Source organism: Ptychodera flava, chromosome 13, assembly GCF_041260155.1.
Source record: "Ptychodera flava strain L36383 chromosome 13, AS_Pfla_20210202, whole genome shotgun sequence".
NCBI classification, from domain to species: Eukaryota; Metazoa; Hemichordata; class Enteropneusta; family Ptychoderidae; genus Ptychodera; species Ptychodera flava.
The window spans coordinates 11683220-11701992 of NC_091940.1; the positions used below are offsets into that span (position 1 = coordinate 11683220).

Genomic DNA, 18773 nt, shown 5'->3' on the forward strand with positions numbered 1-18773 from the left:
CAACATATATACACACTCTGGTCATACCGGTCGTCAGAACAACATTACCGATTCTGATTCTGATTGCCAGAGAGAGAGAGAGAGAGAGAGAGAGAGAGAGAGAGAGAGAGAGAGAGAGAGAGAGAGAGAGAGAGAGAGAGAGAGAGAGAGAGAGAGTGCACGAGATGAACAAGTCGCTCGCAAAGCGTCACAAATTACTGCATTGGGAACAAAAGTTGGTTTTAACCATTAAGTAACATAAGACGAAATCTTTAAGGAAAATATTTATTCTGAAAAAGGATTTACCTTAAGAAAGGTTTATTCGCAAAATTTGGTGGTGAAATAGTAAAGGGAATTGTGAGATTGTTAAAAAGAAAAACGAAACGTGGAAACAAAATAAGTCCATTATTCAGCTTATCGAATACTGTAATCACACTCTAGACTGTTGACTGCCGCTCATGCCATCGTGGCCATTGCTTGGCTCATGGGACTTGGAGAACTTCATGCAGTTCGAATATTTTCACAAGATGCCTTAAACTTCATTACCAGTCTTCGGCATTCGGCTATGGGTAAAACATGAAGTTCTATTCTATTCTACCGTTGACCCGTTGATGACTACATTAGTTTCTTAGGTAGATAAGGCAAGGGCTGTCGAAAGGGGCCTTAAGGCGACAATAACTCAAGAATGAAATTTGGAACCACACATCAAATACAATGTGTCCCCGAGGCGCTTCTACCTTAATGAAAATAGTGTACGGTATTTAGAAAAGAGACATCAGGTTATATATAACACCTTAGCGACAGAAGATCTCCAAAGATAAAAATCAGAATTCTAAAAAGCCTAAAGGAGAACTTATAAGATGCTAAAATTTCGATATTTTTGTAATTCCGCGTTTTCGAAACAGGTGCATATTTTTTGAAGGTATCTTTAGGAGATATTTGGCAATGTTATTTTATATTCGGTCACATATGGAAGTTATTCTGTGAAGTCGGTTTATCATTATGTAAAATTCAAAATTTGATCGTCTTGCCTGCTTTGTACGGATTCTTTTCTCCAATGTTACAAAATATTTGCTCCGATTATTTGGAAATTATGTAGGAGTTCTGCAATGGAAATTGACAGGGACTTGGGGACTTTCTTGCTCACAATTTTTAACATACTGGCAAAGATAGGCATTAAGTATTCAACAAATCCTTTGAGCAAGTAGGTTTGAAGGGGATTACCCCGACAAGATTTTCAAGATGATTTTGATGTGAAGGCTATCTTTAATAGTAGCTATATCAGTAGTAATAGATTTGAAAAACTTTAAATACTGGATGAGTATTCTTAAACTTGAAATACATCTTTCTGTAGGTACAAACGTTTTCCATGATCAAAATCATCGCTTATCTTGCCACCTATTTCCAGTTTTTGTGTTATCTAGCGGAATGGAACAAAATGCTTACTACACATCACAGATGTGCAAAATGTGTTTATGTTATTAATTAATTTACAATTATGAACGTCGTTGACAAGAAGTGAAATATTTCTGTAATATATGTATACTTCCAAGTACGAAACTCCACTGGAATCCTGAATGATGTTCAGAATTTATGTCAAATCAGCGTAGTTACAGCAATTTAAACCCGTAGGATTGCTTGTAGTGACATTGTACAGTAAGAGATTGGTCATCAATTTCTTCAGTCGGAGAGGATCCAGAGGTTTGACTTCGGTTAAGAGGTTAATCATGTTTTAGAAATGCTCAAAGGGGGATGTCAGCGAGTTTTTGAATTAAGACACTAGCTCATACTTGCACGAAACACATCATACCAGCCACGACTCTTGAAATGCATCATTCAGTTGCAGTTTTTGGAGCTCCCCTCGGGCGCGTAACTTTAATATATCAGAGATATATGGATGTTTGCAAATTGAAAGTCTGTTTTGCATCTTAGGTGTAATCATCATCATGAAATCTACAGTTATATACAAAGCATGACAGAAACCTGATCCTCTTCTGTTTTCACTATCAGAACTTAATATGAGAAAGGTACATGCACTAATATTTCATAACACATTGCTATAGTGACATACTTCACAAAGAGAAAAATGACAAGATATTTTTTGTTCACATTAATGCAACTATTTTCCTTCCTGTGACAGGTTTTTAATAAATTATGAGTAGATGACAGTTAACAAAAGGCAGCTTTTGTCATAATTAGCAGCTGTGCTTTTTTGTCATCAACGATAAAAGAAGTGGTCGTCGCACTGACGCTTTGCACATCCGATTAGGCTACAACTTATATACCTACATAAACATTTATGCACGATACTATACAGCTATAAGGATAATGTACAAGATATTGCAAAAACATTATGAAAGAGAAAAACTGCACTAAAAATACAAAAACTACTCAGACTAAGCTCCGTGTATAGTAGAGTTGATCGATCCTCATGAATCTGAATGACTTTCCTTTTCGTAGACCGATGATAGGTTTGGAAATTGGTGTCACACCTTTATAGCTTGCTATTCGCAGAGTTTATTCAAAGCGTAATTTTCTCGGTTTAGCAAAGCAAAACAAATGAAACCATGGAAGGTGTCGACAATTGTGTACCAATGACTGTGTACATCACACCGTCTACAAACTGGGCATCGCTCTCCCAATCGTTCGTGAATCACGTTCGACATCGGGTGGAGTTTTATATTCTGTTCTTTTAGATGACATTTTCTTTCTGTGCTGTGATGGTAAAACTAAATAATATCGCGCCAGCTTTTGATATATTCCGCTGGCATCGACGCAGATCGAATTTCTCAAATAATCGACTGACCTTCTCGCCGCTTGATTTTAATAATAGCTTTATACCCTCCCTTACAATGTTAAAATCCGATCTGTATCAAATTTAAATCATTTATCGACTGAAAAACTGATCTTTTTAGGGTAGCAGAAGTAGGGTAACTGCCAACGAATGATCTCACAGAATAATGCAACAACAGCCGGAATCATCATCGTCGCTCACGTTAATGCTTATGTTGCCAAGACTGGTGTGATGATATTCGAGCTGTCTCCTGTCGGTATTGACGTTGGTGGCGCCATCGTCGTCTTCAGCTACGTTGACCAAGGCTCTCATCATAGCGAGCGCAATGAGTCCTCCCAGCAGCTCGTCTCCATCGCTACCTGCAAAAAGATTAAAGATGACACTTGCTATTCACGCATATTTCCTCACACCTGTAATTATTGTTTCTACTTCCTTTATTAAATTCGGTGTGATATATCAAACAATTTTTATCAATAGATTTGAATCCTCGAGTACACATTACCATGCCGACTTCACTTCTCATGAGGTATCGGGGTCCAATGGGAGGAGAGAAAACTGATATTCTAGAGTGTGAGAAAATACTGTGTAAATCATGGCAAATATGGAGTTCTTTATGAAGAATATATTCTAACATTGGCATCAGATTTGACATGTTGAAATTGTGCTGTACCTTTCTTATTCCCATTGACAGTCACTGCGTTTTATTTAGGGATATGTAATGTTTACGGTATATCAAAAATGGCCATTTTTCATGCAAAAGTACATGAAAATGTACCAACAGAAGGTTTAAAGAATTTTAATGGGAAACTACAACCTTGGTCCAGAACTTGTACATCGGTGTGTCCATCTTTGCACTTGTAGTGATTTTTGGTACCGTTAGGCCAGCGAACCTGAAAGGGTGATTTGGAAATAAAGGTAAAATGTTATCATATACAATTCCCCTGTCAAATAAATCATAAAATGATTCTCTTTCTTTTATAAACGTAACTGCAATACATACATGTACGTTGAATTCTTCATCTGGCTCGACTTTGTACACGGCACCGACATTCCCTCTGCCGCCATCTTGGTCACCCCATCGCCAATCCTCTCCTGCAATCGTGATCGAACACTGCAGTTAGTGACTCTAGAATAAATTCTGTTTTCTATCGTACCTTATCAGAGCTCAAAATTAGCGGTTTATTCCGCGTCAACAGACTACCAATTTTTTCCTGGGGCTACCAAAAGGAATGAAATGGTAGCCCACACGGACTACCAAAGCCTGGGGAATGAAATTACTTAGTGGGCGACATGATGTTGATCGCTGTGAGATGACCAACGCTCATACAGTCAACCCAGCTGGACACAGAAAGGAAATGTCGACTTTGTTGCGCCAAACTTTGAATAAAATATTGAACTGATGTACTTGGATAACAGGCTCGGGAAATGATGGCCAATGAAAATTCATTTTCATAGTTATTTAATCACAATTTTTCAATCACAATCAAACACAAAATTATTCAAACTGCAAAGAAAAAGCTGTCGGGCCATTAGTCCGGCAGCCAGTGGGGTAAACCTTGCTTTGTGGTCTTAAGTTTTTTTCTTGGTGGATTTTGTTTGTCCAGACCACCAAAAAAAGAAATATAATTACTGGCTCTCTGTCAGCATTGAGCAATTTGAGAAAATTAGCATAATCAAAATGGCCGCCAGCTTATGGCACTTTGTATGAGAAAGAAGACTCAAATGGCTTTATACATACTGTAACTTTGTTTTTCTCGTTTAATCACCAAGCAGTTGCTGACGGCAAACTGGAACATAAATATTGGCATATATTATTTGAATGACATGCTAATTTGCATAATTTCAATATGGCGGCTAGCTGTAAACATGTCCGGCAGCCAGCTGCCAGTGGGGTAAACCTTGCTTTGTGGTCTTAAGTTTTTTTCTTGGTGGATTTCGTTTGCCAAGACCACCACAAAAAGAAGTATAACTACTGGCCCTCTGTCAGCATTGAGCAATTTGAGAAAATTAGCATAATCAAAATGGCTGCCAGCTTATTGCACTTTGTATGAGAAAGAAGACTCAAATGTCTTTATACATACTGTAACTTTGTTTTTCTCGTTTAATCACCAAGCAGTCGCTAACGGCAAACTGGAACATAAATATTGGCATATACTATTTGAATGACATGCTAATTTGCATAATTTCAAGATGGCGGCCAGCTGTAAACAATTTTTTTGTTAAGCGTAACTCTACATTATTATCATTTACTGTACTTTGTGCAGTTATTTCAACACAGTAGCTTTACATCACTGTTTTAATAGTTGCACGTACATATATTTCTTTTTCTGTTGCAAATTTAATGTTGATAATCAGACATGTAAGCAGCCGACTAGTTTAGCCTTCGCCCATTGTCGAGTACTTGTCTGTTTACTTGTAAAAATATATAAACTGATGCCGACAGTGTTCTGGTAATTGTGTTTCACTCTGCCAAGAGCCTCTGTTATGTTTCTATGTAAGTTAGTGATCTTTATGCCTGTGCTGAAACCAACCTGAGTCGTGATTTTCCAACCGAAACAATGATTAAGTAAGGTGGGAACATTTTCCTAGCTCGACTATCAATGCATTTTATGTACACTTAAGAAAAAACGTTGTGATTTACACTACTTTCGAGGTTGATATAGAATCTACTGACGTCACATTGAATCCATGATTAGTCACACTTTGTGTATCAGAAAAAGACTATGGGTTTGGAGTACAATGACTTATAGAAGATATTTCCAAAGTTACTCGGGTTCTCTAATGGTAAAAAGGGGAAGGCGGCTCAACACACCATACTATTTTTGAGGATGTTCAGTTTTTTCGTATGTTACTCTTAATATGTGTATTTTTTGGGGGTTTAGTTTATTTTTGGATGTACTATGACGATTCGTCGTTCGGTCTGTAGTGTCAAAAATCATTTGTGATCCATTTTAACGTGCATTTCGAAACTCTTAAATGTGAGTTCTTAATATTGTTATCCTTACTTTATTCGTGTTTGACCTCTAGAATTACATTTGTTCATTTTGTAACGAAACTACTATTGATATATTTGGATCTGAATCCAATCCATTGTGAGATTGTATATTTGTATTGTCTGTGTATGGCCTGTTTTCCTTTGGATGTTGTTGAACTCTCTTGTTCTTTACTTATGTGTTTATTTGTTTGTTTTTTTCTCTTTTTCGTTGATCCTTTGCATTGATTTTTGTTTCTCTTGTATGCTATTATTGTTTTTTCAGGGAACAAAAAATGAAGACGTTCATCGCTTTCAATTATTTTCAATTTCATTGTTAGTGCTCGTTTTATATCGTTTGTTCTAATTTGTGGACTGTATTTGGTTGCGTATGTATATTATTTTTGTTATTATTGATTTTCCCTAGTTTGAGGTACGATTCGCACTTTGTGTGTCCAACTTTCTTTTTCTGATTGTGCGATTTCTGTGGTCTTATAACCTTGTTTTGTTTAGTTTTTTGTTGAAAATTCAACTTTCTTGTCAAAGTCTTGGTTATTATTATATGTTGTTACACGGGCATATCTCAGCAATTTACCTTAATTAAACCAGTAAAATACCTTTTTGGGTCGCACGAGTTTCTGGCTAGATATTGAAATGGTCCGTTATTTTGGTGTGTTTTTGTGTCGAGAATTCTCCCTTTATTGTATCGTTTACTTTGTAAATCATTAATGACACTTTGAGGAGAATACTCTATTGTAAATTTGAAAGTTCAGTGTAACTTGTTAGCCATAAATTCACATTCAGCTCAGTTTCTGTTCCCGTATAGATCATGAAAACATCATCTCTGAATCGTTTCAAAAGGAAAGTCTGCTTCTGTGTAGTTTAATGACCTCAGTTTCAAGGTTGTAGAATGTTGTATCAGCGATTTCCGGCGAAACTGGTGAACCCAGGCTACAGCCACAAATCTGTTGGTAGACGTTTCTGTAAAATTCAACCGTGTTATGTTGCAGAAATATTGTTAGTCATTCTTTGGTGGAACGCTTCGATCTTTTATCTTTATCTTTCTTTATATTTTACAGCTGTAATTGATAGTTGATACTGAATCAAGTGCGTTTGTGACAGTTTGCTTCAGTTTGTGGAGTATTTGTGTACATCGAGATTACATCCAGAGTGACTAGTAATGCATTATGTTGTATTGTTATCTTGCTTAGTTTGTTGGTAAAGTCCGTTGCGTCTTTAATGTACATTGGCTGGTTTTGTACAATTAGTTTTAAGAAATAGTCTATCTTATGTATTCCGATATTTTGTGTGTTGGGCTAGAGCAGCCATAAATAATTTGGACCGTGACGACAAATGAATTTTGCTGATGCTGGTGACTTTTATGAATTTTTGGAGTGGATACTGCGTTGGTGTGCATATTATGTGTATTCAAGGGATCATGATATTTGAACGTATCATTTGTCTATTTGTTTATTTTTGTACATGTCCGTGTAGTTTTCTGGTTGTGTTGTCGCTGTCATTTACATGCACTTTTGTATCGTAATCTCTTTTGGCTTAAAAGTCTGTGACTTTCTTCAATGATATTGCTATTCCATTTCCCCTGTCTTTATCTAATGGTTTTATGGTAATGTTATGGTTCAATTTGATAGTGTTTTAATGGCATTTTTTCTGCCTATGTTATGTTAGATTTGGTTGTATTGAAATGCATTTCGGAATTTTCAAGGGATAAGCCTCTATTCAATGTCATTTCAGGAGTTCATAGTTTAACACAATTGGAACTAATTTGAGATAATTGGATGGTGACGTAATGTCGATTCAATCTTCAAATGTAATCTAATCTGCTTTTCTTTTATATTACACACTTGTTTTTATGAGTAATTTGCGATACTGCAACATTCAGCTATATGGCACCGAACACTTTTCAGAAATTCGCAAAATATGAAAATCCAATTGTCCCAAATTAGTTCCAATCGTGCTGTTCATATTCCGAGAGATATTTTAATACATTTAGAGTTCTTAGGGATTTGTATTTGGTACGCCTGTTTGCGTCTTATTTTTTGTTTGTTTCTTTAATTAATTCTTTTCTTTTGCTTCCATTATCAGAGAAGATTTCCTCAATCTGTTAAATTTTCTCTATGTATATTTTGAATATGATGGCGGCCTGGCCATCGTATTTCAATGGTAGTTCTTTGGCTGAAAAATTTGGTGGCCCTGAAAAAGAGCCCTTTGGTTTGGTTTGGGGAAGTAGTTTTTTGTACGTAACAACTTATATTTTGAGTTTATGTGTAAGTTGTTATTTGACTTCTTCTTCGAAACGTCCGAGGAGCTTCTTTGCTTGTTGTATTTGGTCTCTTTCTGTTAGAGATTGTATTCCTTGTAAGACTGTTGTGGTATTTTCGTTTGCCAGTTATTGGACCGGTTATATTTGTGTTCGGGCACGCGTATAATGTTGAGAGAGCTGTATGAAACACGGAGCCTAGACTTTTTGTTTCGCCAGTTTTCCTATAAAATATGATTTATGTGTTAATTTATGCAAATGAGTATTTAAATTTATTCATCTATGATTACTAACCTTTTTTTAGTTGAAGCACTAATAGAAATGTGCTTTTACTAGCAGACTTTAACAATATAAAGCCTACTTCTACTACTTCCAATGGTAATTTGTGATAATTTTGTGTCAATTTATGCAAATGAGTATTTAAATTTATTCATCTATGATTACTAACCTCTTATTAGATGAAGCACTAATAGAAATGTGCTTTTACTTGCAGACCTTAACATATAAGCCTACTTCTACTACTTCCAATGGTAATTTGTGATAATTTTATGTTAATTTATGCAAATGAGTATTTAAATTTATTCATCTATGATTACTAACCTTTTATTAGATGAAGCACTAATAGAAATGTGCTTTACTTGCAGAGTTTAACAATATAAAGCCTACTTCTACTGCTTCCAATGGTAATTTGTGATAATTTGGCGGCCATTTTATTTATGCTAATTATCTAAAATTGCTCAATACTGACAGAGATCCAGTAACTATTTTTTTCACTTTGGTTATCTTGACTAGCAAAATCCGGTTTTAAAAAACTTAAGACCCTAACACAAGGTTCAGGACAAAAAGTGGATTTGGCTGCCGGACTACATCCACAACTTACGCTTTCCGAAGTGTACGAGATCATCCCATGATATGGTGGGGAAATATAGTCAAAATTGCCACGAAAGTATTAGGAACATGACTCTACCAAGTTGTCATCCTGAAATTCATAGCTAATCTATTTTTAGCCATGTTATATTTACACATGCTGAGTGAAAAGTCGTTGTATTGCGAACATCAAAATTTACATGTAAGCTCTGCGTATGTTTGAATAATTCGTCAAACTTTGAGGCGTCACCGTTGTCCACTGCACATGCTATACCGTTCTCCTAAGGCTATGTATGATCTGCAGGTATTGATGTCAAATGACTAGAAAATTTATTTCCTGGATAAAATCATGCAAATAAATCGTTTATTGTCTAGATATAAATAAAATATCCTTTACAAAAAACCTCTTAATTCATGCATGGGCTACCAGACCTTGTCGTTGGGCTACCAACTTCAGAAAATGGTAGCCCAATCGGACTACCAGGGAAAAAAGTTAATTTCTATCGTACCTTATGATCGTAGACAATATTAAATGATGTGATCAATGAAGTTACAATCATTGAGTAATCACTTTATTTTTGCATCAGTGCATGCAGGTAGCTATCGTTGTGAGTTGCTTCATCTGGTCAGCGTGCGCATTACTCGAAAATATTCACTCATTGTTTTTGTTTCTGTGCTTCTCAGATCGACAACGATGAAAAATGAAGTATTGATTTTGCAAGATGGCGTGCTTTATGCAAGCTTCGTCTCTTTCCCTGGGCATTAAAATGATCAGATATAATTTAAGATAAGGAAATGAACTTCTAACCATATGGTTTGAAAGCAGACTGACCGAACGGAATTAAATTTAAAATACAATTTAAAAAACTGCTCGTCGTCATTTCGTCTTTGGAAAGAAGGCAGGACCAGAAATTTTTGTCTGTCTTTACTATTTTGTATTTTTTATACTGACCTCTGACGACACGCATTCCAACTTGAACACCTTGGCCGCGCACATATTTTCTCGGTTCGTCCACGACCTAAATAGCCAGTAGAGAAAGAAATTACATTAATTCTGTTTACATGGCAAATGCAAAAGTCCCCCTATTGATACCGTGTTTCTCTGGTCATTTATCATTGAATTATGACGTTGCAATAAACTTGGAAATCAGGTTTGTTACAATGTGTATCTCGCACGTTTCCCTTCTATCATCCAGAAATTTCAGCGAATTGCCAATACAGTAATGACGTTTCAATGATCACAGCGTTAATAGTTTTACCCGTATATCTCTTGCTCCTTCTGCCCCGTGACGGTACTCGTTGCAACGACCAGTATCCCACTCAACCTTCAGAACACCTTCATTTCCGTTGCATGGATCCATAGCAGACAGACGTTCGAGCAACGCGATAGTTTAAAGTAGAAAGAAAATCAAAGCAGTTGACACAGCGTTACAAAACATGCACATGGTCTTGGAGACAGGTGAAAGTGCAGAGATAGGAAGAAGACAAGAGACACATCAATCTGATAAACGGACACCATGAGAGAGAGAGAGAGAGAGAGAGAGAGAGAGAGAGAGAGAGAGAGAGAGAGAGAGAGCTTTTCACTTAATGTATGATTAAACACATGCTTAATGTATGCCTGTTGAAGTTAAAGACAGCACAACTAAACTAATTTTCTTGTCAACAAAGAACACAATACTAATGCGCTGTCACGGAGGTAGGTCGTTCTTACACGACATTGACCCTGTCTTCCATGAAGGTTAACACACTTGGGAGATTGTTGACTCGATATTGAGTTCATAAATTGCGGCATTTACAATCATAAAAAACAAAGACGACCTACATACCTCCCCTTTTATGCTTTACAACGGTACCAACCCCGTTACCATCTTGGTTACCCCACTTCCAATCACGCCCTCGTCGGACACGGGCACCCAATGTTGGATACCCCTCGAGTTCCTATGATTGACACAATGTCAGAATTATTTATGGCATAACAAACAAAGGCTACATGTATCAACGATAATCTAATCAAGAATCAGATAAAATTGATTATCAATCGGTGATAATGTTATGGAAGGACCAGGATATACGCTATGAAATATAGTTGAGCGCCAGGTTCGTAAACTATGGTGAACTTTGAACCAGGATGTTGCTTTTCTAGTCATTGGCCAACAGTAGTAACGTCGCAGTCCCCAAGTCGCCGATTCTGATGTAGGTAACCTTTCCAAGTCAGAATTCATTTCCCCCAAATTATCCCTTTACAGAGACTGAACTGGGTATTTACCAAATCGTCATCGTCTTCATCATCGTCAGACAGTATAAGCATCGCCAACAGGAGAGTGAATAACCCTTGCTGAAAATTTAACAAGATGTTTTTGTTAATGTTCAGAATGGGGGTGGGCTTGGTGTCGATCTGAGCGGAATATCCATGCTATTCCACTTTAGAATTATTTCATAAATATTGTTAATGGAGTTTTGAATTGACGAGTCCAATGTGTGTCAGGTCTTTAAAGATGAGATACATATTTTTGGCGAATGAGACATTTAACAATAAGTGAAGTCCAAGCCCTCGTAGGGTTTTCAGATTATATGAGGTTTAATAAAGAAATGTAATTTCAACATAAACGAAAAAAATGTACGGGACGTCATTGTGGAGATGCATTGCAGCGAAAGCAAGAAATGAAAATGTAAAAATTTTGGTGTCGCTTTGAACACCGTCAAAATAAAAAAAGGACTAGTACTGTATATCACTTATTTCAGTATGTCATTTTACAGAACATTTTTGTTGGTATAAGTTAAATTGCCTCAAGATACTTTTCCTTTTACGTTCACAATGCAAGTAAATTTCTACTCTGATTACTTTGTTTAATTTGTCCATCACCTACGAATAGTTCTTTTTCAAGGTAAAAATCATTGACCCAGTTTGTGGGTAGAGACCCGTCCGCGTTGATACGCATTTGCCCTTTGTACCCTAGGGCACCTTTGGATTGTTCAGCATTGTCATCGGCGGTGAAGAACAGGGTAAATTTCGATGGGGTCACATTATTACCGTCCACGCATATTCTGAGTAGAAAGCAATGATCATCATCATCAGGCATTGTGGGTAAAAACATTGTTTTTAACAGTAAAACTGGAGAATGCACAACAGACGACTGTAGGTGATGATGTCAGTTATCGCCAAAGTATCATATTAAATAGTAAATGTATTTTTGTCAATTGAGTTAAATGCAGTCAAACTTACCAACTCCTCCTCTTCAACAGCCTGTCCCATCTGCTGGAAAAAGTGACGCAGCAGCAAAAGGTTCCGCAACTGTTCAATATCTAGAGAGGAGAAGTAAATTCCGAGATTGCAGCAAAAGAAACCCTCAAACTTTTTGACTCTGAGAATTACCATACGCATCATTTCATTTAATTAACGCTATGTCGACAAAAGTGGACTGGAAATATGTGAACTTGTCATTGTTCTTCCGATTGTCGTGCCAATGAGCATTTGAAAACTTGACCCTGGAAATACTTACCATGGGAAAACTTTGCAACAAACTGGATCAACAATACTTGCTTTCGAAAAAAGTCACTGAGCTGACTGACGTCCCCCAAGACAAACATTCCATTCGTGAACTTGGCAATCACAGCTAGAAGTTCCTGGCAGAAGATTTGACGAAAGGACAGTTGTTTGTCATATGTGGCACATGAATGTCAATGCCATGGAGTGTGACTGTGGAAGTTTTATATCACGGCGTGTGAATTTCCATAAATTGTATATTTATTTCAATTGTGACGAGATATGTGTGACTGCTGTATTGATTGCTGCTGGTATCTTGATAGCGATAGTAAAACTATCGTCGTAGCACATCCTCCTCATACACGGCATGTCTCCGCATCTGTTGAGGCCAACCGCTGTGTATTGTGACATGTTCAGATCATCCCGATTATGCCTCAACTTTCAAATGTTCCTAGTTGTTGCTTTTTTAGCTCTTTGTTTTCTCCAGACAGAGACTAGCGTAAACAAGATACGCATAACACAAAAAAAACGAATCTCCGGCCGATACCATCAGCATTAAAACATTCTCTAAAAGAAGTCATCAAGTCTTGGTATCCAGCAAATTAAGTTGAATTTTGAACGGTATACGTACCTATAGCTATTGCATACATTTTTTATGTCTGAAGTAAGGACCAATAATCAATTCCCAGACTGTGATTCATTTGGTGGAGTAGACAACAGCAAGGTCATACAATGTCATGCACAGATAAACAGCAACCCACCTTGTCAACTTCTGCACCGCAACCAACACATGCTATTGGTATTGGATGTGGCAGGCCGACGCTTTTCCACAATGGTCCGTAGGAGAGGGCAACAGAAACGACCTCGTCACGATTCTGTGAGAATAAAGTGTTTCAAATAATGATTGGAATGTATCACGTCAATGTTCATCGATCCACACATGCATACACGCGTACATTAACTGTGTTATCAATTCTAAAAAAAGCATGCTTTTTCTATATATGTACTGAAAGTGTAAGCTTAAACTCTGCATCGGTGTCTGGGAAAACCTTATCACACTAAGGCGCCCTCTTGGTCATCGTACCGCACTTATACATTAGGACGAACAAAGCAACGGACGACCTTCGGGTGTCTCCAACATCTTAAGTAGAAGAGCATTCTTTATAGCTGCAGTAAATTAGATATGCGCGTGTTTGTACCGCCCAGGTACGGTACCTGCAGACTGGAGTAGGATCACTGTAACTATAGGCTCTGTGTTTTTTAAATCTTGAGGGACCTAAATTTGTTGAAGGCAAATCTCGGCTCAGACGTTCATCTGGGTCATGGGTTTCATGGGTTTTTAATTAAACTCTAGTCGAAAACCAAGACATATCGTAAACTATGTCGTCGTTTGACAGCAATATTTGATACGACTTCAAAGTTCACATTTTTCGGGCCGGTGAACATACCAGGATTGCCGAGATAGGCAACTTTGAGATATTTAGCAGCGAATCAGCTATTTCGGACCTCATGACGGAAACTTTAATAGCTACTTCGGGGATGTTGAGCAGCTATTCAGCTATTCTGTTTTTATACTTAACATCCTTGGCTATTCAACTAGTCAAGCTAATAGCTGTTTTAGCCGCTATTAGCCAATGTTAGCGGGCTATAAGCTGGGCTATCAGCTATTTTCTTATGAATTTTATTCATGCAAAGATATTGCCATTTTTTCCGTATTAATTTTTGCCTTGCCTGGCCGCAATGAGGTGACATGCAATTCGTTAGTGTATTTTCTGATTTTTGTTACATTTTCAACATTTGCTTTCGGCTCTTTTTTCTAACTTGAGAAGTCTTGAAATGCGATTACTCTTGCAATGCGGCACCTGTTTATAATGTCTTTCTTATTTATTTACACGAAGAATTCCCACGGCCAATCTGTGTGATCTGGTAATACGCTGTCGTTTTCCACATGAACTAACTGGTCGCGGTTCCTTAGTACCTTTGTAATCTGTCATTTTTTTTAAATCTGGCATTCGTGTTCACTACCGACATTAGTGTCTATTAGTACCTGTAAAGTTGGCAATAAATATTACAGATTCTCATGTACACAGGGAAAGTTGGCAAGAAGTATTGGGAATTCTAATGTAAACTGAAATATTCAGCAATCCAGCAATACCGCACCGTACTGCCGATGAATGCTTTACATCCGTTGAGACTGATAGAAATCCTCATGTTATAAATACAATCAAAAACTTGTAAAGTAAAAAGATTCGTTACATGGGAACACGTTCAAGTGGCAAACCTCATTTGAAGATCATGCGCTAGTGAGTAATACATAAAACAGATGCGTGCCGTTTATAGTATAACTTTGAGAGGGAGAAATTATTTTCGTGTTCACCATCCCTCACGTCGTGTTGTTTGTGAAAGCTGTCAGGTAATTTTGTGTTCAACATTTAGTGCAACCGGGGCAACGTAAATATTCTCCTAGAGTGTCAACACAGTTTAGATCTGCTTATACTTTGACAACGTCCACTGAACTTTATGCTTATTTGCTATTTGTGCTATCATTGAATCAAGCTTTGCATTTTTCTGACGGGGGAAATGTCGAATCCAAAATAGGGGAATGTAAGGTCGTATAGGGGTCATTAAATTGTCTACTGACAAAAATTAAAGTGGAAGTAACTGATACTTTTACAGTTTTTTAACTTTTTTTGTTTAATATCACTTTTTATTCATGTTCTAAGTTCCAAACAGTAAGGTGAGATGAACAATATTAAACTCGTCAACTCAGCCCGTATAACGACGGAAAATGCGTTGGGTACTATTGAACATGAACTTGCAGTTGACTCATAAAACAAAAATAGGGGACGAACCTTCAAACGTTGCAGCTACCATCCCTTGAAATCCTTTTCAAACGTCGCCAGTTCTTTTGCCTTTAGTCTTAATAAGCAAAGTTTTCTCGAGTGAAAATAACGCACCATGTATGCATATCTTTACAAGGTGACATTCCAAGCGATCAAGTTTAAGTGCCTTATATCACTTTTATATGAAATACAACTTCAGCAGCACTTCAACTACGAGTTCGGCCTTATTCAACCAACTTGCAAAGTGTACCTCCAGAAAAACGACGGAACTCGACTTGATCCGAATGACCGTTCTTGGCCTGACGTTTTCGCAAACACCGCAGGTAGCAAGTATTAAAGTAGTGCGCGCCTCGGAATGGAAGGAAACTTGAATCACTCCTTTTTGAAATCAAGAACAACAGTCGGGGACCTCCGTTCAAAATTTGGTACCAGAGAAAATTGCACAAATTTACCAACAACTGAAAGTCAGTGTGGCCTCAATACCTGTGTCGATCTTTGAAGAAATATTACATTGTCGATTTTCACAAGCGAAGTCGGTGAAAACTTTATTCACGTCACTCCATGAGCTTCAAAATGAGCCCCTACATACGATAGACCAAAAGAGTATTCTTTGTATATCTCTTCCCGAGGCACACTATACCTTTACGGTTAAACGTTTGCACATTGCATGATGGATGTTTAGCTGTAAATTAGGGACCCATTTGTGTCACATAAATTGTCACTGTGGATATTTCATTCTCAATAAAACAGAACTTACTTTAGATCACTCTGTTACATCTGTCATTAAAAATAAAATGTCTAGATGAAATCGATCACTCAGACAAACTTAATAATTTTTACAATATCAATCAAATGAGGTACAGCGTATGAAATGGCAAAATATTTTGTCACAAGTTTTAAATGTTACAGTAGCTTTCCTCGGTGTCGGTGCTGTATCGCCACCTCACGCATATACAATAACAATGGTTAACAGTATTTACATTTGAGGCGCCGATAATGGGGGTGTCCAGGGAAAGACTTTAACTTGTAAAGTGACTAGATTTTTACACAAAGAAGGGCGTTTGCCTGATCGAACTATATTAATTACTTTGGAAAAAATATGTTTTCTGCGTCATGGTCGGTTTCCAATAGTTATCATATAGACAAAATCGACATTCCAGACGTCTAACTAAACAAAACATAACTTCAAATATTTCAATTATTTGCTGAAGCGTGACCTCCGTAATATATTTTCTTTCGTTACTGCACAACATTAAGCAGGGGGGCGTCTTACATTTTAATAGTCCAACGTCATGACACTCGCTGGCTAGGTGACATAACTTCAGGTACTGCTTCGTTGAACTTACGTGACCCCGATGATTGACTTGATAACCTTAAAGTGCTCTTCAATAACGACAGCAATGCGGTTTCAGCAAACGCCTTTTATCGTGAAATGGAAAGAATTTGATAACATTTTCATTCTCTTTTGGTTTCTTTCTACACAGTCTATTGAATGTGAAAACTTAATGAGATTTCTGTTCATTAGATTGCCCAACCCCTAGTTTAGGGGAGTATGGCCTATATAAGATTACCTTTGAAAGAGAAAGAACTGAGGAAACTTACATCAGGTTGACCATCGGTCATCAGGATTATTCTGGGGGTCATTTTCTTTCCTCCGGGCAAGCTCAGAACTCCACCTGAATTTTAAGATTGATGTAATAGCACTCAGTGATGAAATTGTAATGGCAAATTCAAAGAATGCTAAGATTAGACACAATGTAACTTTGAGAAAATAGATTGTTTATAATTCCAGCCACCACCCTTTCAACTATAATCTCCCCTGACTAGAGCTACTGTACCGCCACTAATTTTTCGACGTGTACGTAAAATAAACTCATATGGATCTTCAACAACAGCCTAGGCCAATCATATCGCACCAAACGTTCTCTATATTTTGGAAGATTAACATCTGAAAGATAGGATGGTAGTCCATGAGTAAACTTATTCTGAAGTGACCAACAATATTTAATGCCCAAGCATAATTTGGATCGGAAATTGAACAGCAGTGAAGGACGGATTGCAGTCGTTTCACTCACTTTTTGGAATTCTAGAATATATTCGGTCGCTAAAATCAACATAGATAACAAAACGAATTCCAATTTGCAACATTTATCGTCATGAGGGCGTATTTCCTAGGATCGATTTGTAATAGGTCACCCGAAACGATCGAGTCGACCTGCATATGCATAAGCTTGTGACCCACCCACCTCTGACGATGATTTCTCTCATAGCTTCCAACAGTCCTTTGGCCATGGGTGTCTTTCCACCAGGAGTCAGGCCGTCTACAACGAAAGCATGAACCTTATATGAAGGAGGACAAATCTCTTCATGGCTATGACTACTTCAGTAAGCTTTTGCCGGGAATTACAAAGAAGTGACTTTGAAGAGGTAAATTACAATGAAACACATCCAAACCGAAAGTACAGGAAATCACAGCTTTTTTACTCACTTATCGCTCTTAAAACGCGGCTGTAGTCATTTGTCAGTGTTTGCACTACACGGACAGAAAGGCCGAATTCTACCACTGCCACGTTCTCCTTGAGATCGAACTGTTGAGATGTTTGGTGCACGCCGAGTAAGAACTCCTTACAGGCTTTCTTCAACTCTGCCAGGCCCCTACCGGCCATGGAGCCTGATGTATCCAAACACAGCACTGTGTCCAGCGGCATGGCGAACCTACACAAAATAGACCAGATTTGACAGAATGCTCTAACAGCTATATCACAAATGCAATAGCCTCCATATGTAACACATGTTCGCCCAATTAAAAGTGAAATTATGCTTTTCATATTCCTCGTGTTGAACCAAAAGGGTAGCTCAAAAGTCTGTGACGTCTTCATTATCAGGAGGCTTTTTAGAATACACCCACCTTACTTGAGAAAAATTGTCCTTCCCTTTTCAACCCTACGGACGAAAACGCGGTCAGAAATAACACCTCCTTGAATTAACCGAATTGTGTTCCTAAACAGGTCGACCTCTGTAAGACTGTCGACACGGAAGTAACTGCAAGTTAAATTGCCTCAGATTATGATCAATCTACACCCTTCAAAAATTTATTGCACAGTCATTTCTACCAGGTCGGTACGTCGGGTGTGAGATACTATCGCAGGGACTCAGAATGGCACTTTGACCCGTCAGTGCAGGCCACGATGCAAGTGAAGCAAGTTTTGTATAATTTCAAGATTTTTAATTTCGAATTGGTTGTTATTGATAACTTTGACGGGTAAGTGCTCCGTCATTTTGACGCAAATATTTAGAATCACGTAGGTTGTTACTGCCTGCACACTTTTAAAACCCCTGAAACCCTACACACTGCCAAAGGTTTCGACGGATATTCTCCTGCCTCCGTGAAACCGTTGAGGGCGCGCGATCTGCAATACCCCAAAACTCAATGTTTCAAGTGAAATTTTTGTACGAAATTGAATGAAACACAAAGCTTAAACTATTTTGAACGCCATAACTTTTATGTTCTCGAAAAGTCCAACTGGTATGTTTTCATGTTATAGTATAGGTAGCTT

General features: G+C 37.6%; 1 protein-coding gene across 1 annotated transcript; it reads right to left on the minus strand.

The window, feature by feature from the left end:
- Window positions 1-253: 253 nt before the first annotated feature.
- On the minus strand, window positions 254-18272 carry LOC139147413 (uncharacterized). Its single transcript, XM_070718510.1, has 14 exons — window positions 18125-18272; window positions 17705-17931; window positions 17463-17537; window positions 16819-16892; window positions 13135-13248; window positions 12390-12513; window positions 12113-12192; window positions 11156-11224; window positions 10716-10827; window positions 10149-10225; window positions 9842-9908; window positions 3774-3865; window positions 3588-3663; window positions 254-3132 (listed from the first exon to the last, which is right to left on the minus strand). Exons 2-14 carry the CDS (start codon window positions 17922-17924, stop codon window positions 2930-2932), a joined length of 1383 nt encoding a protein of 460 aa, XP_070574611.1. The 5' UTR covers window positions 17925-17931; window positions 18125-18272; the 3' UTR covers window positions 254-2929.
- Window positions 18273-18773: the final 501 nt, after the last annotated feature.

Bases quoted from the DNA above. Each gene is read 5' to 3' on its own strand.
- LOC139147413 (XM_070718510.1), bottom strand. From the start codon at position 17,924: ATGCCGCTGGACACAGTGCTGTGTTTGGATACATCAGGCTCCATGGCC. The intron at 3,866-9,841 runs GTCAGTATAAAA...TCACGATTGCAG, and splicing joins TGGAATGCGTGTCGTCAGAG to GAGAGGATTGGCGATGGGGT. The intron at 3,664-3,773 runs GTATGTATTGCA...TCACCCTTTCAG, and splicing joins ATGAAGAATTCAACGTACAT to GTTCGCTGGCCTAACGGTAC.